This window comes from Staurois parvus, unplaced genomic scaffold, assembly GCF_062004578.1.
Source record: "Staurois parvus isolate SC_StPar_1 unplaced genomic scaffold, SC_StPar_1.0 ptg000053l, whole genome shotgun sequence".
Classification (NCBI taxonomy): Eukaryota; Metazoa; Chordata; class Amphibia; order Anura; family Ranidae; genus Staurois; species Staurois parvus.
In genome coordinates this window covers 6,302,051-6,325,971 of record NW_028317849.1, presented here as the reverse complement: position 1 = coordinate 6,325,971, position 23,921 = coordinate 6,302,051, and the positions used below count along the sequence as shown (strand labels likewise).

At 40.2% G+C, this 23,921-nt stretch overlaps 1 protein-coding gene across 4 annotated transcripts in view; it reads left to right on the top strand.

Moving 5' to 3' along the window:
* The window catches only part of SIN3B (SIN3 transcription regulator family member B), a 107,080-nt gene that overhangs the window by 57,647 nt on the left and 25,512 nt on the right, over window positions 1–23,921 (top strand). For all 4 annotated transcript variants that reach the window (XM_089667601.1, XM_089667582.1, XM_089667589.1 and 1 more), the window contains 8 exons: window positions 1,602–1,745; window positions 3,741–3,860; window positions 3,947–4,036; window positions 6,147–6,265; window positions 8,102–8,312; window positions 10,061–10,177; window positions 14,255–14,493; window positions 22,340–22,523. In XM_089667601.1, the coding sequence (XP_089523727.1) occupies window positions 1,602–1,745; window positions 3,741–3,860; window positions 3,947–4,036; window positions 6,147–6,265; window positions 8,102–8,312; window positions 10,061–10,177; window positions 14,255–14,493; window positions 22,340–22,523 (1,224 nt within the window). The remainder of the gene's footprint in view (window positions 1–1,601; window positions 1,746–3,740; window positions 3,861–3,946; window positions 4,037–6,146; window positions 6,266–8,101; window positions 8,313–10,060; window positions 10,178–14,254; window positions 14,494–22,339; window positions 22,524–23,921) is intronic.

Here is a 23,921-nt window from a genome sequence, read left to right as displayed (position 1 = left end):
AGGTGCACGGCCGGTGAGCCTTGGAGGATGACATATGACGCCCACCCGGACTGATGAGCATCCCTCTTGGCTGTCATTTTGCTATTGGCCGGGTGGGAACAAGTTAATATCAGCCGGTTCCGTCTCAACTGGTGGCCCAATTTTACAGTTATTTTAAGTCTGGCATTCTGCTACAAACCCCCCCCCCCCATGAAATTTGCATATAGAAAACAATATGAGAAGTAGATTTACTCTTCAAAATTCAAGCTGTACTGCTTATAACTGCAAAGTGTAGACCATACTAGCAATATTTTAAAATACAGCAGTTAAAGTGACATTCTTAAAGAAAATGCTACAGGCAACCAGTTGCTGCATGGTGTGCAAGACCCTTCCTGCTTTTTGAAGGAATGACCACTTATTTTGTAAAATGTCATGTTTAAGTAAACACAGGTCCTGTATTTGGGGGGGAAAAAAAGGATGAGGTGTTTTCTTGGTGAAAGTAGTCTTCCCAAACTTAATAAAGCAAAGTTTTGAACAAAAAGAAAAGTAGTCTTCCCATTCCTGCTTTCTATTGCCTACATTGTATTGAGTTTTCACCCTGTGACCCAATGACATATATGCAAATTGGATGCATTTTGAACCGCATCCAATCCGCATGACACGTGCACCAAAATCCTTTTCTGTGGAGCCAGTTCACATATGTGTGGGCTGGCCACAGTGAGATTTAAAAAAAAAAAAAAAAACTTTGGTACATTTTTCAGCCTGGTTCAGGTACGATTTCCAATGTCATACACTTTTAACAATTCACATTGTAATCGCATCTGAACTACTGAATGAAATTGCACTGGACACTTTTGCAAATTGCCCTGCATAACGGCCCCACACAGATGTGAACCCAGGTTGCCACTATGTCCAAATTCCAGTTCATTTTGTTTGGACAAATCTTTGATACCTCTGGAAGTGTCAATACTTGGCTGCTGCTTCCACCATCTCGCACATGCCTGTTAGTTTATCTCTGCGGTAAGCTGCCTTTCTAGCCATTAGGATCCAAAGTTTGGGTGTAATGGCAGAGACTGCTGGCGATGAAGGCAGGAAGCACAGACTGTGTATGTAGAGTGCAAATGTGTCCGATTCCCTGTAAACGTATAATGCAAAGAAGAGTTTTAAAACTGTGATACAGTAGTAAACCTAACAACTAAAAGCATACATATATGAAAAGGGGGGGGGGTGACTTTAGACCCCCTTTCTACATGTAAAGGAATGGTTTTATCCATATACTACATTTTAGTATTTGATATTTTTTGTCGTAAGGTTTCTTCAGTTTATTTCTTTTGTGCAGTTTGAGGAACAGCAGGCAGCCTCTGGTAAATCTCATTTTAGCTGCAATCAAAGTGAATGTGAAATTATGATAAATGTATTTGTTTAGGAACATGTTATAAGAAGCTTTCACAGATTTTTATGGGCCAGGTCAAGAATAGTGTTTGGTGGAAGGCAGGATCCTAATATTATTCAATAAGTAATGTCTATTGTTCTACCATGTACTGTAAAATAGAAGTATATTTTACCTACTGATTTAATTGTAAACATTTGTCTTTACAATTTATTTTTATTTCCTTTTATAGAAGGATCAGCTAAATCCAAAAGGACGCCCATTTCGTGGTATGTCGGAGGAAGAGGTGTTCACGGAAGTGGCCAGCTTATTTCGTGGACAGGAAGATTTACTTTCTGAATTTGGCCAGTTCCTTCCTGAGGCAAAGAGATCACTGGTATGGGAATTATTTTTATCTGTTTGTTACAGGATGAATGTACAGCGGGTAAAATCAATATTGAACACATCACCATTTTTCTCAGTAAATATATTTCTAAAGGTGCTATTGACATGAACTTTTCACCACATGTTGGTAACAACCTTTGCAATCCACACATACAAAGAAAACAAAACACATACGTTCAGAAATTTAAGTTTTGTGTAATAAAATGGAATGACACAGGGAAAGAGTATTGAAAATGCTAACTGAAAATGATTTAATACTTTGTACAAAATCCTTTTTTGGTAATGACGGCTTCGATACGCCTCCTGTATGGAGAAATTAGTCGCATGCATTGCTCAGGTGTGTTTTTTTGGCCCGGTCTTCCAGACAAACAGTCTTCAAATCTATGAACTCTGATATTTAGTTCTTTTCATAGATTTTCTATTGGATTCAAGTCAGGGGATTGGCTGGGTCATTCTAGCAGCTTTATTTTCTTTCTTTGAAACCAATTGAGTTTCCTTGGCTTTGTGTTTTGGTTCATCTTCATCATCCTGGTAGATGGCAACAGATTTTTATCAAGAATGTCTTGTTATATTTTTGCATTCATTCTTCCTTCAATGACATAAAGATTGCCAGTACTGTTTTGGGGTGTTCCATTTGACCTCCAAACATGGTGTGTATTATGGCATCCAAAGAGTTCAATTTTGGTCTCATCTGACCAGACTATATTCTCCCAGTATTTCACAGGCTTGTCTAAATGTTGTGCAGCAAACATTAAATGAGCTTCAACCTGCTTTTTCTTCAGCAATAGAGTCTTGCATGGTGAGCATGCATACAGGCCATTCCGGTTGAGTGCATAACTTGTTTTCTTTGAAACAATTGTACCTGCTAATTCCAGGTCTTTCTGAAGCTCTCCACAAGTGGTCCTGGGCTCTTGGACAACTCTTCTGATTCTTTTCACTCCTCTGTCAAAAATTTTGTGAGAAGCACCTGGCTGTGGCCGGTTAATGGTGAAATTATGTTCTTTTCACTTCCGTATTATGGCTCCAACAGCGCTCACTGGAACATTCAGAAGTTTAGAAAACCTTCTGTAACCAATCCTATCAATATATTTTACAACAATAAAGTTGCAAAGCTCTTGAGAGAGCTTTTTGCTTTTACTAATGAGATGATTCTTGTGTGTCACTTTGGTAATGAGACACCATGAATCAGCTGATATTAATTTGCACTGACAAGGGGCAGGATTGCTTTCTAATTGCTGATAGATTTCAGCTGGTGTCTTGGCGTTCCATGCCTTTTTGTACCTCCCTTTCTTTGTGTTCAATACCTTTTTTTTTTTTTTTTTTTTTTTTTTTTTTTTTTTCTTTTTTTTTCTGCTTTCCCTGTGTAATTTCATTTTATTACACATAACTTAATTTCTGTACTGATTTGTTTTGGTTTCTTTGTATGGAATACATGAGTTGTTGCCGACGTGGTAAAAAGTTCATGTCAATAACCCCTTTAGAAATATACTTACTGAGAAAAATGGTGACGTTTTCAATACTTTACCAGCTATATATTCTACCTGACTAATATAGTAGCATTTTTTTAATACTGTTTCCAGGCTTATTGCTGCCAGGGCTGTTTTTTTGTACCCTTTATTTTTTTTTCCCCCCACATGTTAAAAAAAAAATAATTTTAGGCCTGATGATTGCACAAACCCCCAAAACATTATATATTTTCTTGTAGTTCCAATTTTATTATATCACACGATATCACCACAAAGGTAAAAAGAAATGCACCAAAGTTATTTTGGGGCACACAAACTGGGTGTGTGTGCAAGTAATCTTGCATCTGACGGCCAGAGGTTGGCTTGTCAGCAGATTTACACACAATCCCACTAGCTGCAGCCACCAAGAGTGTGCAGTAAAAAAAAAAACCTGGCAGTGAAAGGGTTAAACCGTAGTGGTTTGATGTAAAATTTAGACCTCTCAGAAATTAATGAAATTAACTTATGTTTTTGTTTTATAGTTCACTGGAAACGGTACATGTGATCTTAGTGCCAGGAAGCTTGATTACCAGAGAAACCTAGAACAAAGCCGAAAACGATCCAGATCTCTTTTGTTACGCCCCATGTCTTGTCCGTCTAAGGTAAATAATCATGCATTCACTAAATAAAGCCTGTTGAGTTATTGTCACATTAGCTTTCTGTAGCCTCTTGTGCTTTTGTCACATAGAAAAAGATGAAGATGAGAAAGTCTAAGGACCAGTCAGTGGCAAGTGTTGGCAAATACGGGACGCTACAGGAATTCTCTTTCTTCAATAAGGCAAGTGTAGATACCAATTACCAAGTGTTTTTTGAGTAATGAAAAAGTTAATATAATGACCTGTGTTGAAAAGCATTCATTTCAATCGCAGCCCTTTCCATTTAAATGCAGTGCTGCTAAAACGTATAAGTCCAAATGCAAAACACTGCATTTGACAAGAAGAGGCTGTGTGCTTGCAACCCATATGCACCTCCCAAAAGGAAAAGTTGCATCTGAAAAAAAATACAAAGCAGGGCTAGTCAGTGGGAATCTGCTGACCTCTGTTTGATGTGAATCAGAACTTTACGCTCCTGCTCTCTGCTGTGAACATTCCAGGTGTGGACAATTGACAGGCAGACTTCTCAGCGGACAGCACCTTGACCCAGAGGAGTGGTCTTGACACCCAAAGGTGTTCTGGAAACTGTGTTGCTGGTGGGAGAGGCTGATTGTGGATCTCTTGGCCCCCAGGTTCAGCAAGAAACTGGACAGGTTTGTTTCCAGATATAGAGATTAGAAGCATTGGATGCTTTGGTGGCTCTGTGGGGATCCGTACACCCTGATCTATGCTTTTCCTCCCCTCAAGATTCTTCCACATATGCTTAGCGGGATAGATTTTGATAACTTTCTGGTTATCCTCATTGCTTTGGTTTGGCCCAGGTGAATGTGACTCCTGGGCTCATCAGATCTCAAGGACAAATTACTATTCTGCGTCTGTCACTTGCTTTAATGGCATAGTTACTGAAGCCCAGGTTTTGAGAAACGGGGGAATCTCTAAATCTGTGATCCTTATGCTGCTTAAAGTTAGGAATGCTACTTCCCATAAGATCTATATTACTTCACTTGGTTGAAGTGTCTGGGTTTTCATTGAGTTTCTCCATGGGATGAATCCTCCCCTTTCTAAAGGAGGGCCTGGATCAGCATTTGGCTCTCAGCGCAAAGAGCATTAAGAAAGTAAAGTGATGTTGACGTCCAGAAATTCCTTTTTGTCTAAGGTACTTGCCACCTTTCACATCAGTCAGAATATAGTTCTTCCATACCTCTGTCCAGCTCCACTTCACGGGAAATTTCAATCCATTGTCTGGATGTATTTGAGAGTCTGTTCCTCAGCCACTGCTTATTTAGGGAAACCTAACTTCTTTATTTTTTATTTGGGATGATCCCTGTAATGGTACATTGGATTCTGATTCCCACCGTCTCTAAGTGGCTTACGCAGACCATTATCCAAGGTTATAGGTTTATGGTCTCAAGAATCGATTCCACCAATCCCAATTGTGGCACACTCTACAAAATCTGCAAGTGCTGCTTTTCAGCATCAAGCAACTGTTATGCAGATTTGCAAGGCTGCCAGTTGGTCTTCTGTTTCCATTCTCTAATATGTATTAGGTAGACTTTGCAGCCCCATTTGATGCCAACTTTGGGTATAAAGTCCTACAGGCATCTTTGAGCTGCAGGCAGTCCCCAGTTCTCAGTTTTTTGTTTTGGTTTTTTTGTATTTTCTTGTTTAGTGTCCACTCCTCAGCTGGACTGCTTCTGGATGTCTCCAATAGTGAAAGACTTCCTGTATCCCTGAATGAATGAGAGAGCAGAATTTTTTTACTTTCCGTAAAATCCTTTTCATGGAGTCAATTGATGGACACAGATCCCACCCATCTGTGTTTTTAAGATTACCCTCTTCAGACATATTTGCTACAAAATTGAGGCATTCTGGCAGTTAGATAGGCTGTCCTACAGTTTGTTTTTATATTTTGTCCAGTTTCCAGTACAGCTTAAAGGTGAATACTTTTTGCTTCCCTCAATGCACTCCAAGAAAGTGATTTTTCTTCACATCCTTCTGTTGGCTTACTTTGGAAACAAGTTCTGCTTTTTCTTATTCTTGGCCAATACAAGGCCCTGGCTGCCTTCTAGGCCATCTTATGTAAACAACTCCACCAGACCAAGGCCGATTGACCTGGTGGAATAGGAATTAATTGGTACTCTTCCAAATCACTTCTGTTCCACCAGCTCCATCAGCATGGATTTCACAGTGAACATTGTTTTTATGTTTTGAGTTCTGTGCTAATTATGAATTGTTGCATGTAACCTGTTGCCCAATTTCCTATAGTAAAATGGTTCCATTGTTTTCTATTTTAAGGTGCGCCGAGTACTAAAAAGCCAGGAAGTCTATGAGAATTTTTTGCGATGCATTGCACTATTTAACCAGGAGCTGGTATCTGGTTCAGAGCTGCTGCAGTTGGTTACACCTTTCTTGGGGTATGTTAAATGGAGATTACAAGAAGAAAATTGTATATTTTTCCTTTATTATTCTCCTTGATTTAAAAATGGGCTATAATCTATAAAACTGTGTGTACTTGTAAGGGTTTACAAAAACAAAAGGATAATGAGAATAAGATTACAATCTAATGGGGTACAAAAATACACAGGAATGTTTTTTTCTTAGAAAACCAGCACAGAGCAGTAGTAAGATACAAAGTACAGTAACAGAGGAACAGACTGGCCTTGGGTAAGATGCAGGAGTTGGACAAAAATATGGAAACACTAAGTGGTTTGCAGGTGTGACATTGATGACATAATTTGCGTTGAAAGCGAAAGTGATGTAACATTCTTTTGTTTCGGCTATGTGATGAGACATCTAGCTGACAAGTGGGAAGCCTCACTTTCGTCATTAATTGCATGTGCTGCTAATAATACGGAGTCCCATCAGAGCTTACTGAGCTTCAAAGAGGACAAATTGTTGGTGATTGCTTAGCTGGTGCCTCTGTGACAGAAGTTGCCAATTTATTGCCGTGTCGCAAGGTACAGTATCAAAGGTTGTGATGGCATATACAGTTTCTGGGAAAATGTCGTCTGATAAACATAAGTGCAGTCGACAGGTTCAACTGACCTAAAGGACATTGCGCAGCATTGAGACCCTGAATAAGAAAACAACTGCTGCAAAAATGACTGCAGAGCTCAATCTCTGTCTTCCAAAGTCCATGTCCACAAAAACTGTGTGAAGAAAACTCCATAAGCAAAACCGTCATGGGCGAGCTGCAAATGCCAAGCCACTAGTGACAAATATTAATGCAAAAGGAGAGAGTGGTACAACGCCCATTAATCATGGGCTATCGATCAATGGAAGACTGTAATATGGTCTGATGAATCGAGCTTCGCACTGTTCCCAACCACCAGATGGGCAAACACCGTCCCAAGCTTATGACCAGGACTGTCTTGTGCCAACAGTAAAGCATAGTGGCAGCACAATCATAGTTTGGGCAGCCATATCTTTGCAGGCTCCGTCATCACCTTGAAAGATAGCCACTGACCGTGACTATGTACACATTTTGGCCAACCATGTGCACCCCATGGTGCAGACATTGTTTCCAAAAGACCGCTCCAGTTCAAGAGACCGTAATGTTCCGATTTACACAGCTAGTGTTGTCAAATCATGGTTTGATGAGCATGCAGAGGATGTCTCTCACCTTCCCTGGGCGCCGCAGTATCATAGAGCCACTATGGTCAATTTTGGAGAACAAGGTTTGGGCTCGTTTTCTGCCCTTTGTGAAAACTGGAACGATTTTTGCATGAAGTGTGGAATCAGATTTCATTATCCACCATCCAAGGCTTATATTTGTCAATTCCCAGGAGAATTCAGTCTGTCTTGGATGCCAAAGGTGGTCCATCACCATATTGGGTAACAATTTTGTTCTTTTACCTGGTGTTTCCATAATTTTGTCTAACCCCTGTATCTCACCAATGGTGGAAAGGTATGGTATAACAGCTTACATATGTGCAGGACGAATCATACAAGTGAAGTAATGCTTCTGATGGATTGTGGTATAAGATTCCACAGAAGCTGCTTTAGAGCAGGTCAGAAGAGGACTGTGCACAGACTATTGGTGTGTGTGAGGGATTTTCACAACTTCTTCTGCAGTTTTTATGATATCTATAATCTTTAGACAGAGCAGCAGTAATAGTATCAATAATACTAAGCAATTATGGTTAAATAAATTGGAGCTTCTATGTGAAAAGTGTCTGATTTGTACCACTTTTCTAAGCCTGGAGTGCTCAACTTAAAGCTTATGTGTGTTTTTTGTTTTTTTTATACAGGAAGTTCCCTGAGCTCTTTGCTCAATTTAAATCTTTCTTGGGTGTTAAAGAGCTTTCTTTTGCCTCACCGGTAACCAGTGACCGGTCTAATGAAGGAATAGGGAGGGAAATTGATTACGCCTCCTGTAAACGCATTGGTTCCAGCTACAGAGCGCTTCCTAAGACTTATCAGCAGCCGAAATGCAGTGGAAGGACTGCTGTCTGCAAAGAGGTAGGTGCATCCAAAATAATGGTAACTGTAAGTGAACCACTGTGAATCATTCTAAATTTAGAAAGACAGACCAGTCCATTTGCTATGCATCTTCACATTAAGGAATGAACTCTGGTTACCACTGGGAATTTTGACTTCACCGTTCCATAAATTCTTTGCCATGTTTTTAATGTTGGCACTATAGTTGGATTGATTATTTACTGCAGGCAAGACAGAGTTTTTGTAGTATTTTGGGAAATTGAAGTTGCTACATTTTCTTTATCCAAAGTCCCAGGAATAAGATAGTTTTAGGGTGTTTGTTTACCTGTGAACATTATGCATGATGCCTCGTGTCCCTGCCCAGGTACCACCCCTCTCTGATGCCTTTCATCCCAGTGAGCTTAAAGCAGAACTCTGAGCAAAAATTTCTTTACATGTCCTTGTTGCTGATTTCCTACCTTCACTGAATAGATCATCCTTCTGGTTCACTCAGTAGTTGCTCTGAAATAGCCTATTTGAATTCAAAGCAAACTATTAATTCTCTTTGATTTCCTTTTTTATAAGACCAGTGGCTGCTATGCATCCTATTCCCCCAGTCACTGGTTTTGGCACATCCCTTCTGTAGTTCTTTCTGCAGGAAGCAGTTATGTATACTAGCCCCACTTGCAGTGGTGGGCGAACCAAGACTCTCAGAAACATTAAACATGTACAGGCCTAGTGTACCCACCCACATTCACTACACTTCATGTGGTTGATGGGAACTGTAGCTTCCTTTTACTGCAGAGAGAGGATATGATGTAATCCCTACTGTTACACCTCTTCCTTGGCAGAGCAGATACTCTGCTGAATGGTAGGGATTTTCAAAATTTTATTAACTGTTTCGTTCGGCAGGGTGTACTAATGGGTGATTTTTCTTCTTTTTTTTTTTTCTTTTTGCCTATCCTGGAATTCTTCTTTGATCGTAGAAATGAGGGTGGCCTTTTATATACTGAAATCAATTAATAACACTAGAAACTGCCATAGTATACTTAAAGGGACACACATCTTGCACAATCGCCTCTCGCAAAAATAAACCCAAATGAAAGAAATGTCATTATTATGGGGCCTCCAGTATGTTGCAGTTACGAAACCAGGAGCATGGATAACACCCCTGGGCAGCACCCCGCATGTCCTTAGGAAAAGTTACTCCTCCTACACATTAATTAATTTAGCCAGGAGCAGGGATAAGACCCCTGGGCAGCGCCCCGCATGTCCTTAGGAAAAGTTACTCCTCCTACACATTAATTAATTTAGCCAGGAGCAGGGATAAGACCCCTGGGCAGTGCCCCGCATGTCCTTAGGAAAAGGTACTCCTCTTACACATGAATTAATTTATTCATTTAGCACCCCCCCTCCCCCCAGTAGTCTGGGAATGACAAGGAGCCTAAATCTTGTGGAAAGATTCTTCTGCACAGTGGTGGAACAACTTCTCACACCATTTGGGATTTTTAGCAGGATCTTAGAAGTCAACTTGTGTGATTTCCTTCTCCCCTAGACAAGCTGATAAGAGCTTTGGGTGTAAGCAAAGTATTTTGACTTGACTTTTTCCTGGTTTTGTTTTTTTCAGTTACAACAAATATTTAACAGTCTGCTTTTTTTTTTCTTTTTTTTTTTTCCTCTTACACTTACACAGTCATAGATTTTTTACAGGCTGATTTTGTTTAACTTTTGCTTTTTCCCTTTATACTACAGTCATAATTTAGCACCTGTTTGTTTTGCATTTGTTGCAGGTGTTAAATGACACTTGGGTGTCCTTTCCTGCATGGTCTGAGGACTCTACTTTTGTCAGTTCTAAGAAGACCCCATATGAAGAGCAGCTTCACCGTTGTGAAGATGAGAGGTTTGAGGTGGGTTACATGCTCACATTTCTGAATGAAGAATACAGAAAAGCATTTCCTATCCTGGTGGATTACAGTATTGTAAATGACTGACTGATTTTTAACCTGTTGAGCACCTGAGCCATTCTCATTTTCAGTGACTGAGCTAATAATTCAGCATTATATTCGTTCCTTTTAATATTGTGATACATAGAGAGGCATGTATTGCTGTGTGATGGTCTTGTGTTTAAATAATTAATTTTCAAGTTATTTTTAAAGTGTAATTCCAGTAAAAACCTAACTATTCTTAAATCTACTCTCCTCCCCATTCTAAGCCAATTATATCTACCCTATAAAAGGTATATCTGTATACTTGCCTATTTTGAAATCTGTCTGGTCCGGTCACATGATCTCTTTAGCAGTGGCTTCAGTGTAGAGGAGAACTCGCAAACAGCTGCAGAGCCTTTGCAATGACGTCACGCATAGACTTACTATGGGCAGCCGTTCTAAACCGAAGCCAGTGCTGGGACCCGATCACGTGACTGGAGTAGATTTTAGTTTAGTTGGCTTTTGACTGGAAGTTCTTTAAAGCAAGAAAAAAAAGTGCTAATTTTAGCTTGCAATTTCTTATCGTAACACCAAAATATAACCATGTTTCTACAGAGCTTGGCAAAGGTATCTCCTGCAAAAAAAAAACTAAAGAAATTAATGTAAACTTTTTGAAGAATTATCAAAATATCTGATAAAAGCAGAAAGATAAAGTAGTTAATTAGGGCTAATTGGCTTTTTTCAAAAACAAAGAAGTTAAAATAAAAGTAGTTCAGACTTCAGCTTTAATATAGGATTTCCAGAGTATTATGGGCTACCTAGACATGAAAAGGAGTTGGGTACTCCACCTGCTGGCTGGGTATAAGGCCAAATATATGCAATATTTCATATTTAGATTCCTAAAGAAATAAAAATGTATTAACCTTTTTTAGTCCTGACCATAACTATGCATTCAACAACAATAATAAACTATAGATTCCCTTTTTAGCATTCTTTTATTTTGTGAACTTCTCCCCCCCCCCTTTCTTTTCTGATATGACATAGTACTAACACTTTGTTTAGTGTTAAAGGGCTATAGACTCTGTAATTGTGAATGTTAGCCAGAAACCGTGTAATCTACACTGCTTAACCTGGAAAAGAAGGAAGACTTTTTTTTTCATCATGGCAAGAAAAAAAAAATATAATATGTGCCATATTAATTCTATGTGAAGTGTGACTGGAATGGTAATTAAATGTTAATGCTTTTTTGATAATATAGCTAAAAAAAAAGTTAGCTTGGCCTCATTTATGAATGTGTATGTAGCAATTGCCAACACAACCGATCAGATTTTTTGTTTTGCAACCATGACTGCATAAATGATAGAATGGGATCGTTGCGCTGGAGTACAAAGAGAATTCTTTACAGCTTGGATATAAATGTAGATATCTAGTTGGGCCAAATTGGCATTCACTGGAGCGTTTAGGTGTAGACTGGCAGATATCTTACTGAGTAAGAGGTGGTGAGACATTAGCTTCTCTTATTATGCCTTGTTGTTTTGTCTGGACCTGCTATAACCCTGTGATGTAAGCAAATATATGCCAGAATATATATTTGTGAACTATTTACCATATAATAATTTAGCCACCATTCACATTTTTGTGCATTCTGGGAATGCACAGGCGTGAATGGGGCTTTACTCTATACTCTTCAGCTTCTATGTTTTGTATTCAAAGACCATTTTTAACATAGCTGTGTTTTTATAAGTGCTTGCACAGTTGAGGATTTCTCTATTACTAAGTCAACCAGTTAAAAAAAAAAAAAAAAACTGTTTTATATTATACTTATTCAGTTTCATGTTTTATCATTCAATCTTTAAACTTTTCTACATCGTGCACAGTGCAGCTTATATATCCTTACAGTAACCGCAAAGTCCTGCTAAAAGCAGGTAAAAGTCAGTGTTTGCATAAACCCCCTTCACTCACGCCTCCCACATGGCAATGCCCAATACTTCTAATTGTTTTTTTAAACATCAGGCATCGTATTGTGTCTTTCGCCTTCTAACCACTTTATTATCAGCACCTGCTCAAAAGGAATATTTAATGGATACAACTTTTTTTCTGGTAAATCCTGAAAAATAGTGTTCCAAAAGTTTGAAATAATTTTGACAAGCCCTGCTTGAGTGACAGTTGCTCATTATTATTATTATACAGTGTTTAGCGCCAAAGGGTTTGCTCAATGCTGTACATTAGAGTGGGGGGACAGTACATGAGACAATACAGTAACAATACAATACACGAGGGGTTCGAGGGCCCTGCTCTTTTGAGCTTACAATCTAGGAGGGAGGGGGTAGAGGTAAAGGAGGAAGTGGCTGTGGGGGATAGAGTGGTAGGAGGAGTGGAGGAGAACGGCTGTTAGGTGAGGGTGGGGTAGGCTTCCCTGAAGAGATGGGTTTTCAGGGTGCGCCTAAAGGTGAGGAGGGTAGGTGACAGTCTGATGGATTGGGGTAGGGAGTTCCAGAGGATGGGGGAAGTCCTGGAGAAGTCCTGCAGTCGGGCATAGGAGGAGGAGACCAGGGAGCTAGAGAGTAGGAGGTCTTGTGAGGAGCGAAGGGCACGGGTAGGGTGGTATTTGAGTATCAGGTCAGTGAGGTAGTTTGGGGCAGCGTTATGAATGGCTTTGTATGTCAGAGTTAGTAATTTGAATTTGATGCGTTGGGCAATCGGGAGCCAGTGAAGGAATTGGCAGAAGTGGAGCGGTTGGTGAGGTGGATGAGTCTAGCCGCTGAGTTGAGTATAGTCTGGAGCGGGGATAGCATGTGTTTGGGTAGGCCAGTGAGAAGGGAGTTGCAGTAGTCCAGGCGTGAGATAAAAAGGGAGTGTACAAGTTGTTTAGTGGTGTCTGGGGTGAGGAACATATGTATCTTGGAGATGCTTATAATGTTGAAAGTAGTCCTATAAGGCAGCCCATATATTTGTTTTTTTCAATCTGAGTTGAAAGGAAAAAAAAATGACTTTTGATTCCCCCATCAACACATTTTGAGGAAGGAGAAGTCCCCACCATCAGAATACACTGATCAGCACTGCTGGCTATATCCAGTGGTGTTGATCATGCAGAAATTTTCCAACAGACTGGTAGTAGAAAAGTTCATTGGTAGATCAACTTCTGTATAACCAGCCTGGCCCATACATGGATCGAAATTCTACCAGTCCCTGTCAAACCAGCCAAATTTCGATCCATGTATGACTGGCTTAAAAGTCCATTTTGAGAAACCAATCTACATCAGAATCTGAAGTAAACCACAGTCCTTCAGTCGAATATTACAAGTTCATGAGGATTTATAGGGATAGTTTGTAAAAATATATATGTTGAATAAGATGTGAAATAAAAAAAAAATTATGAAGAACTGTATACCAAGATGCTCTTATGCAGATATTTAGAGGGAGCGCCAGTGAGAAGTGGTCAGACTATACAGTCAGATTATGCATTTTTGAGCGATCTCTAAAAGTGTGCTGACCCTACCTATCTATGGATAGATAGATAGATATAGTTTCCTCGTTGTTTTGTGGATTGGTGGTGGGAAAAGATGGAACTACAGGAAAGGCTTTAGATTAATTTGGAGGGACAACAACCAAAAGTATAACCGGACAGTGTATATACTTGTTACTCTGTGGTAAAACTGTTAATGCAATACCACTTATTTTGTACATCAGAAATGCAGTGAGGTAAATGGAAGTCCAAACAATCTCATATGATGCAGAAATATGCTTGTATCCTAAACTTAGAGCAGCATAAATTGTGGTGTTTCAAGCAAACTGGCCTAGTTGTAACAGGCTTCTCAAATTTAAAGTTCAAATAAAAACAACTTACTTCACCGTTCGGGGTTTACATCCCCTCCTGTGTGTGGGTAGGTGGTCAGGTAAACCAGGAAATCATTCAGAAGTTTTACCAGTGTTAGAGCTTCAGAAAGGGTTAACAGCTTGAAGGTCATGATGAATGGATCCCCAAATATTTGTCTTTTTATCTGATCTACTTGCTATTTAATTTTGTATGTTTTTTTTTTTTTTTTTTTCCTTCTCCAGCTTGATGTTGTATTGGAAACAAATTTGGCAACAATCCGTGTCCTGGAGAGTGTTCAAAAGAAACTTTCTCGCATGTCTGCAGAAGATCAGGAAAAGTTTCGGCTAGATGACTGCTTGGGTGGAACATCTGAAGTCATTCAGCGGCGGGCCATCTACCGCATATATGGGGACAAAGCTCCAGATATCATTGAAAGCCTCAAGAAAAACCCAGTCACTGCAGTACCTGTTGTGTTAAAGAGGTAAGAGGATAAGGGGTCAACAAAACAAAGCAAATCGAAGGAGGCTGAGCAACGTTAGGGATAAAAGAACAAATACATACAGGTGAAACTCAAAAAATTAGAATATCGTGCAAAAGTTAATTTATTTCAGTAATGCAACTTAAAAGCTGAAACTAATATATGAGATAGACTCATTATATGCAAAGCAAGATAGTTCAAGCCGTGATTTGTCATAATTGTGATGATTATGGCTTACAGCTCATGAAAACCCCAAATCCACAATCTCAGAAAATTTGAATATTACATGCAATCAATAAAACAAGGATTTTACATAGAACAATATCAGGCCTCTGAAAAGTATAAGCATGCATGTGTACTCAGTACTTGGTTTGGGCCCCTTTTGCAGCAATTACTGCCTCAATGCAGTGTGGCATGGAAGCTATCAGCCTGTGGCACTGCTGAGGTGTTATGGAAGACCAGGATGCTTCAATAGCGGCCTTCAGCTCTTCTACATTGTTCGGTCTCATGTCTCTCATCTTTCTCTTGGCAATGCCCCATAGATTCTCTATGGGATTCAGGGCAGGCGAGTTTGCTGGCAAATCAAGCACAGTAATCCCACGGTCATTAAACCAGGTTTTGGTGCTTTTGGCAGTGTGGGCAGGTGCCAAGTCCTGCTGGAAAATGAAGTCAGCATCCCCATAAAGCTCGTCTGCGGAAGGAAGCATGAAGTGCTCCAAAATCTCCTGGTAGATGGCTGCGTTTACCCTGGACTTAATGAAGCACAGTGGACCAACACCAGCAGATGACATGGATCCCTAAATCAACACAGACTGTGGAAACTTCACACTGGACTTCAAGAATCTTGCAGTGTGTGCCTCTCCATTCTTCCTCCATACTCTGGGTCCTTGGTTTCCAAATGAGATGCATAAGTTGCTCTCATCAGAAAATAGGACTTTGGACCACTGAGCAACAGACCAGGTCTGTTTTTCTTTAGCCCAGGTAAGACGCTTCTAACGTTGTTTGTTGTTCAGGAGCGGCTTGACAAGAGGAATATGACATTTGAAGCCCATGTCCAGGATCCGTCTGTGTGTGGTGGCTCTTGATGCACTGGCTCCAGTCTCAGTCCACTCCTTGTGAAAGTCCCTAACACGTTTGAATGGCCTTTTCCTGACAATACTTTCCAGGCTGCGATCATCCCTGCTGCTTGTGCACCTTTTTTCTTCCACACTTTTCCCTTCCACATAACTTTCTATTAATGTGCTTTGATACAGCACTTTGGGAACATCCACTTCTTTTGCAATTACTTTTTGAGGCTTTCCTCCTTATGGAGGGTGTCAATGATGGTTTTCTGCACAACTGTCAGGTCAGCAGTCTTTCCCATGATTGTGATTCCTACTGAACCAGACTGAGAGACCATTTAAAGGCTCAGGAACCCTTTGCAGGTGCTATGGCTTAATTAGCTGATTAGAGTGGGACACTTTGAGCCTAGAATATTGCACCTTTTCACAATATTTTAATTTTCTGAGATTGTGGATTTGGGGTTTTCGTGAGCTGTAAGCCATAATCATCACAATTATGACAAATCACAGCTTGAACTATCTTGCTTTGCATGTAATGAGTCTATCTCATATATTAGTTTCACCTTTTTAAGTTGCATTACTGAAATAAATTAACTTTTGCACGATATTCTAATTTTTCGAGTTTCACCTGTAAATAAGTTTGCTGGGAAAACTCTTAAATTCCTTATATTGCAATTAAACTCTTAACCAGATGCCCCTTTCCTCTGTATTCTGTTCATTGGATCTACAGTTTTTGCTAAAAAGTTTGCATACCCTTGGAGAATTGGCAATAGTATGCACCAATTTTTAAAGAAAATATGAGTGAGCAGGCAAAACACATTTCTTTTATTTCTTATGGGATTCAGATTCATTTGTAGGTTTACCTGACAAAATATGGCAACAAGTAAACAACCCCTGTTCAAAACTCTACATACCGATAGTTCCTAATACTGTGTTTTGCCTCCTTTAGCAGCAATGACAGCATGCAGTCTTTTGTAATATTGAATGAATTTTTGCAGGTGGTATAGTTGCCCATTTTTCTTGGCAAAATGCCTCCAGGTTATGCAAAGTCTTTAGTTGTCTTGCATGAACCACACGTTTGAGATCTCCCCGGAGTGGCTCAATGATATTAAGGTCAGGAGACTGATGGCCACTCCAGAACACTTACCTTCTTCTGCTGTAACCAAAGGAGGGTCAACTTGACCTTGTGCTTAGGGTCATTGTCGTGCTGGAAAGTCCAAGAGTGTCCCATGTGCAGCTTTTGCGCAGAAGAATACAAATTGTCTGCCAGTATTTTCTGGTACCATGCTGCCATCAATTTTCACAAGATTTTCTGTGCCTATAGAGCTCACACCCCCTAACACATCAGTGAGCCACCACCATGCTTCACAGTGGGGATGTGGTACTCTTGTCGATATGCCTTGTTGTTCCCTCTCCAAACATTGCGCCCATGGTTGTGACCATACAGCTCTATTTTGGTCTCGTCACTACTACAATTACAGTGTGCCAGAAGCTGTGAGGCATGTCAAGGTGTTTGGTATGTTGTAACCTGGCTTTTTGTTGGCATTAGTGCAGTAAGGGCTTGTTTTACACATGCTTCAAAATGTGCCATTGGACACTTTTTAAAAAAACAAACAAAAAAAAAAACAAAAAGCATTTTGAATGCCAGTCAAAGCCCCTGCCACTAAATAAAATGGTTAGCTTCCAGTCGTGTTCACAGGTTGTGTTTTTTGCTTTGCTTCAAAAATTACAACACATATCGCTTTCATGGTGCTTCAAAGTGTCTTCATAGACTCATGGTGCTTCAAAGCGTCTTCAGAACCTATGACAAAGCTTGTAACTGCAGCTTTTGAGAGTCTTTTTTATACAGATTTTAGCTTCGTTTTGTTTTGGAAGTGTTGCAGGTATGAGATATCCCAGTATGCACTGGGTGACCAGCTAGCGAACCAAAAAGATGTCATCATCTGTAACTTCCGGTTCATGTACATATTCTGGGGGTTACTGAGTGGGAGGATCAGCAGAGCTGGGGGTTACTGAGTGGGGGGAATCGGCAGAGCTGGCGGTTACTGCTGAGTAGGGGGGGATCAGCAGAGCTGGGGGTTACTGCTGTGGGGGGGTGGGGGGGGCAGCAGAGCTGGGAGTTACTACTGAGTGGGGGGATCAGCAGAGCTGGCGGTTACTGCTGAGTAGGGGGGGGATCAGCAGAGCTGGGGGTTACTGCTGTGGGGGGGGGGGGTCAGCAGAGCTGGGGGTTACTACTTAGTGGGGGGGGGGGAATCAACAGAGCTTGGGGGTTACTACTGAGTGGGGGGATCAGCAGAGCTGGCAGTTACTGCTGAGTAGGGGGGGGGGGGTCAGCAGAGCTGGGGGTTACTGCTGTGGGGGGTGGGGGGGTCAGCAGAGCTTGGGGTTACTACTTAGTGGGGGGGGGGGAATCAGCAGAGCTTGGGGGTTACTACTCAGCAGGGGATCTGCTGAGCGACAATACTAATAAGCTGGAAATCTGTTGAATAGGAGTACTAAGAAGCAGGGGATCTGCTGAGTGGGGGCACTACTCAGCTGAGGTGCTACAGGGCCTCTTTAAAAGAAATCTAACATCAGCACACACAGGACATCTGCCAAGCTTCAAAAAAGAATCACCAAAGCATCAAAAACACATCACAAAAGCATTTTGAATCAGTAGCACTTTACGTGTGTCGAAGCAAGTGTAATTGAACCCTAAAGGCCAGGGGCGGACTGACAACTCATGGGGCCCCTGGGCAATAGGAGATCATGGGGCCCCTGTGTCCTTTCCCACACTCAAACTACACTACAAAAAGCCTAAGAAAGGTACCAGGAGCATCTCATAGGGCCCCCTACTGACCCCGGGCCCTCGGGCAGTGCCCGAGTTCGCAAATGGTCAGTCCGTCCCTGCTAAAGGCTTGTCTCTGGCAACTCAGCCATGCACTCTATTTTTGTTAAAGTATCATATTGTGCTCCTTGAAACAACCACACTGTCTTTTTTCCAGAGCAGCTTGTATTTCTCCTGAGGTTACCTGTAGGTTTTCTTTGTAGCCACAACTGCCAGAAGAATTGCTCGAGATACAATCTTTCTTGGTCTTCCTGACCTTGCCATAGTATCGAGATCCCCAAATTTTCCACTTATCAGTAAGTGTTTTGAACATTACTGACTGGCATATTCAAGGCTTTGGATATCCTTTTTATATTCTTTTCCATTTGTATAAAGTTCCATTACCTTGTTATGCAGGTCTTTTGAAAGTTCTTTTCTTTTCATGGCTTAGTATCTAGCCTGCTCAGTGCATCCACGTGAGAGTTAACAAACTTATTGACTATACACACTAATTGCAATTTAAAAAGCCACAGATGTGGGAAATTAACTTTTTTTATTATTTATATTTTTACTGAGTGTATATTATAAATACATCAAATTTTTTTCGAACATTACAGTGACACAATCTCCATATATAATTTTACAAAATCCCTTCCCCTCCTTTCTACCCCCCACCGGTCACCTCTCCCCATTTCCTCTTTCTTCCCGTTCCTCTATTTTACTCCTAAGGTCTTTCTTCGTCACACTGCTCCCCTTCCCTACCTACCAAAAAAAAACCCATCATTTCCATCTTCTCTCTACCCCTCTTTTACACACAGATCAGTTCTGAAAATCTTTTTATACCAAATTTTCCTAAACTTTTCAATTTTATCCTCTCCAATATGGTGTAGTTCCTCCAGCTTATATATAAACTCCACTCCTATTTATCCAATCTTTTATTTTCAGGGTTTCATGTATTTGCCAGAATTTGGGGATCAGTCCTTTTGCCGCATTTATTAAATAAAATACCATCGTATTCTTATATTGTTTCACCATAAGCTCAGATTTGTGAAATAAGCAGACCCAAGGATCCTTCAGTATACTAATCCCCTTTATTTTCTGTATTTGTTGTATTATTCCTTGCCAAAATTCCTGTATTTTGGGACAGTCCCACTATATATGAGCCATTGTTCCTTTCACCCCGAGAAAGAACACAATTCCCCCTTATCGGTGATATCTTTTAAACTTGCATTCCTATTTTTAATCCATTTACCTGAAATATTCTGTCTCCCTAACCCCCCCCCCCCATGTATTAGCAGTGAATTATACTCCCACCCCCTTTGTTTGTGAATTCTATCCCATACCCTAAAAACATTCCGTGTTAAAATACTTGTGTTTTCAGAGAAAATTCTAAACTGTTGTGGAAGCCAAATAATATTGAATTGTGCTTTCTATCTTTACCCAGCTTACCCCCCGGTGAATTGTATATCTAGTCTGCTATTCGTGAGATCAGCACTGAACAATAATATCTGCTAAAATCTTGCGTGTTTTAAACCTCCATTAATTCTATCTTTACACAAAACCTTGTGTTTAACGCTTAGTTTTTTATTTACTCATATATATTTTAGTATCTTTTTTTTTTGATCAAATAATGACCCCAGCAAATGTTTTGAAAGCATATGAAATTTATACAGAATTTTGGGCACTATCACCGTCCTTTAGCCTATTTATATAACCAATCCACGAGAGTGATATTTTCCTCAATTCATCCTTTATCTCATTTTATTAATGGAGTATAATTTATCTGATATGTTCTTTAAGGAAGGGGTTAACTTTTCACCAAAGTATCTCAATTCTTTTTCCCTCCATACAAAGGGGAAGACATTCTGTATATCTGCTTATCTGTCTTAGGAACATTAATATTTAATATCTCTGACTTCGCTGGTTTAATTTTCAAATTTGATAACTCTCCATAATATTTTAAAACTTTCATTAAGTTGGGTAGAGTTACCCTGGGGTTTACAATGTAAAATAACATGTCATCTGCATATGCTGCGACCTTATGTTCTACGTCTCCTGTTGAGATTCCCTTTTACATCTATATTCCGTCATACAGTCACTAAAAGCGATTCCAGGGATATAACAGTAGGGGGGAGAGCAGACATCTCTGCCTTGTTCCGTTATACATTTTGAAAGACTGCGACACTGTACCATTAACTTTAACTGCTGCTGATGGTACAATGGATAAAAAGGTTATATAGTTGTCCATTTTAGGGCCAATTCCCATAACATCCAATGTATCAATCATTAAAACCTCAATCTACCCTATCAAAGACTTTTTCGGCCTCAATCAGCAAGGCTAACATTGGGTGACTTTCATTCTTACTTTTTTGGAAAAGAGGCAAAGATCTTAATCCTTATCCCTTCCTTCCCTCCCTGGGATAAAACGCACCTGATCTAAATGTATCCACTTTGGCATCAACTCTTTCATCCTATTTGCTAAAACCTTTGCATATAATTTTGTATCTATATTTAATAGAGATATGGGTCTATAACTGGCACACTGTTTTTCCCCTCTTTCGGTATAATTGTAATATATGCCTGCAATGACTCCTCTCATTTCTATCACCTCTCCTAATGCATTCATGTACATTCACATTTTAGGTACATTTTAATTGGCATTTTAACCTGTGTGCGTCACCTTGTGTGTCTGTACCAAGGCCAAACATTCCAGGGTATGTAAACTTTTGATCAGAGCCATTTAGGTGATTTCCATTATAATTATGATTTAAAAAGGAGTCAAACAACTGTGTGATAATAAAGGATTTCATATGATCACTATTACTAAATAAAAGACAGTTTTTGGCATGATCAGTGATATTTTCAACAGTAAAGCCAAAATTTCATGATTTCTGCCAGGGTATGCAAACATTTGAGCATAACTGTAAACGTTTTCATTCTACGCAGTGCACTGTATAATGCTTTCTTTTGTGGTGGAATGATAGTGGCAGATATAGTGGTTGCAGTATCACAGAAACTGTAATCTTTTCACTCCTACAGGATCTAGATTATGCTGTTTGTTAAAGAGAATAGTGCAAAAAGAACATCCTGCAAGAATTAAGTGACTGGCCTTACTAATCTGGCAAAAAGTCTTTACCTCTGTGGTATGCAGAATGCAAACTTTGAACTCACAGTGGGGTTGATTTACTAAAACTGGAGAGTGCAAAAGTGCAAAATCTGGTGAAGCTCTGCATAGAATCCACTTTGTTTTTTGTTTTTTTTGTCAAAGCTTTATTGAACAAGCTGAATTTAGAAGCTGATTGGCTACCATGTACAGTTGTACCAGATAATGCACTCTCCAGTTTTAGTAAATCATCCCCAGTATGTCTAACCTTGGCGCAGAAGACTAGAGCTAGTACCCCATTCCCCCAGGAGCCAAGAACCGGAAAATAAGCTACGTTATGACGGAAGGTTGGAAAAACTTTTCCAGGTCTGATAGTGTTTTGTACGTCGGGGAATCTCCGATCCCTTCATTCACATGTTAGTGGTTCGGGCTCTGATTGGTTTTATTGTGAGGGGAATGTTTTCTTAACACACTTTAAGCCCCTTAGTTATTGAGCAAATTTTAAACACCATAGTGTAGCTTAATAGTGTTAATGCATGCCATTGGTGATATACTGGCACCAAATGTGTGTACTTCTTCCTTCCTTTTTTTTTTTTTTTAATTTATTTTTATTGGTCCAAATATTGTTTATATTTTGCTTAACCTGTAGTCTATGAACTGTACTTACTATGGCAGCCATATATATTTGCAGGGGTTACACATACCATTGCTTCAGCAATACTGTCAGGCAAAGCCTGACATCTTGTTCTGTTACCACTAAGATTTTGAAATGGTCAAGCTTTACCTTTTCATGAATGTACCTACACCCGACTGATGGTCAGTTTGGAAAAATATGTATATTGTTAATTTAACAAATCTTTGTATTCTGTGCTACAGATTAAAAGCAAAAGAAGAGGAGTGGAGAGAAGCTCAGCAAGGATTTAATAAGACTTGGCGAGAACAGTATGAAAGAGCGTACCTGAAATCTCTTGATCACCAGGCTGTTAACTTTAAGCAGAATGACACAAAGGCTCTTCGCTCAAAGAGTCTGCTAAATGAAATTGAGAGTGTCTATGATGAGGTAGGTGGTATACCTGATATTGACAGTTTGGCCCCCCTCTTTGCTCGGAGCCATCTGGGACATGTCACAGATGGGAAGCCAGCTGTAAAGCCGCAAGGAGTCACAGCCAGCTTCCCACAGTAAACATGCCGGGGACCCAAAGACCGGCAAAGAACCAGCCTGGGTGAAGATGACGCTGGATCCCTGGACAGGTAAGTGTCCTTTTTATTAGAAGTCAGTAGCTACAATATTTGTAGCTGCTAACTTTTAATTTTTTCTTTCTAAGGTGAAGATCCTCTTGAAAGAGCTGGCTGGAGCTGGCAGCAAGGGGGAAGGGGTAGTTTTCATAGGTACAGAAACACAGTTATGCCTTTTTAGTTCATTGGATGTGTTGTGTTTTCTCATATAATGTTCATATAATATAATGGATCTATTTGCAGAATGCAGAGATATGCTGCATGCCTTGCTATTCTCCTAGAGACAAATTCTTTGTCCTGACTCTATATGGATTGAATTTCAGCTGAAACGGAAGGAATTTGTTCTGTTGACACCTTCCTACTCAACAAAAGTTTGTTTTATAGTCATGTTTTGTCAGAGGAGCCGGGCTGGAAATTGTTGGTCAAAAAGAGCCTGCATCCAATCAGATGCAGGCACTACTCAGGTATTCTGACAGCCGTCGTTGCCAACTGTCAGAATACAGTAACAACCACTGCACATTTGTCCAACCATGCTGGGAGCTGGTCCTGTACTGTATGGCCAGCTTAAATCAGCTCATTGTTTGTTTTTTGTCCTAGGTTTTTCAGCCCGCTGGGTTCATCGAGAAAAAACTCCAATGTGTGTACCAGACTTTAAAGTACACCTCATATATTTATATACCGTATTTTCCGGCGTATAAGACGACTGGGCGTATAAGACGACCCCCTACTTTTCCTGTTAAAATATAGGGTTTGAGCTATACTCGCCGTATAAGATTACCCCTCTTCCAACGCACACCAAATAAAAATGAAAAAACATCAGATTTGATTTCAATATGGTATGCTATTTCAGTATGGTATTCCAATGATGGGGTGCTATTCCTCCCACTGACACCAATGATGAGGCACTACTCCTCCCACTGACACCAATGATGGGGCACTATTTCATCCACTGACACCAATGATGGGGCACTATTCCTCCCACTGACACCAATGATGGTGCCCCATCATTAGTGTCAGTGTGTGAGGAATAGTGCCCCATCATTAGTCAGTGGGAGGAACAGTGCCCCATCATTAGTCAGTGGGAGGAATAGTGCCCCATCATTGGTGTCAGTGGGAAGAATCGTGCCCCATCATTGGTGTCAGTGGGAGGAATAGTGTCCCATCATTAGTGTCAGTGGGGGGAATAGTGTCCCATCATTAGTGTCAGTGGGGGGAATAGTGT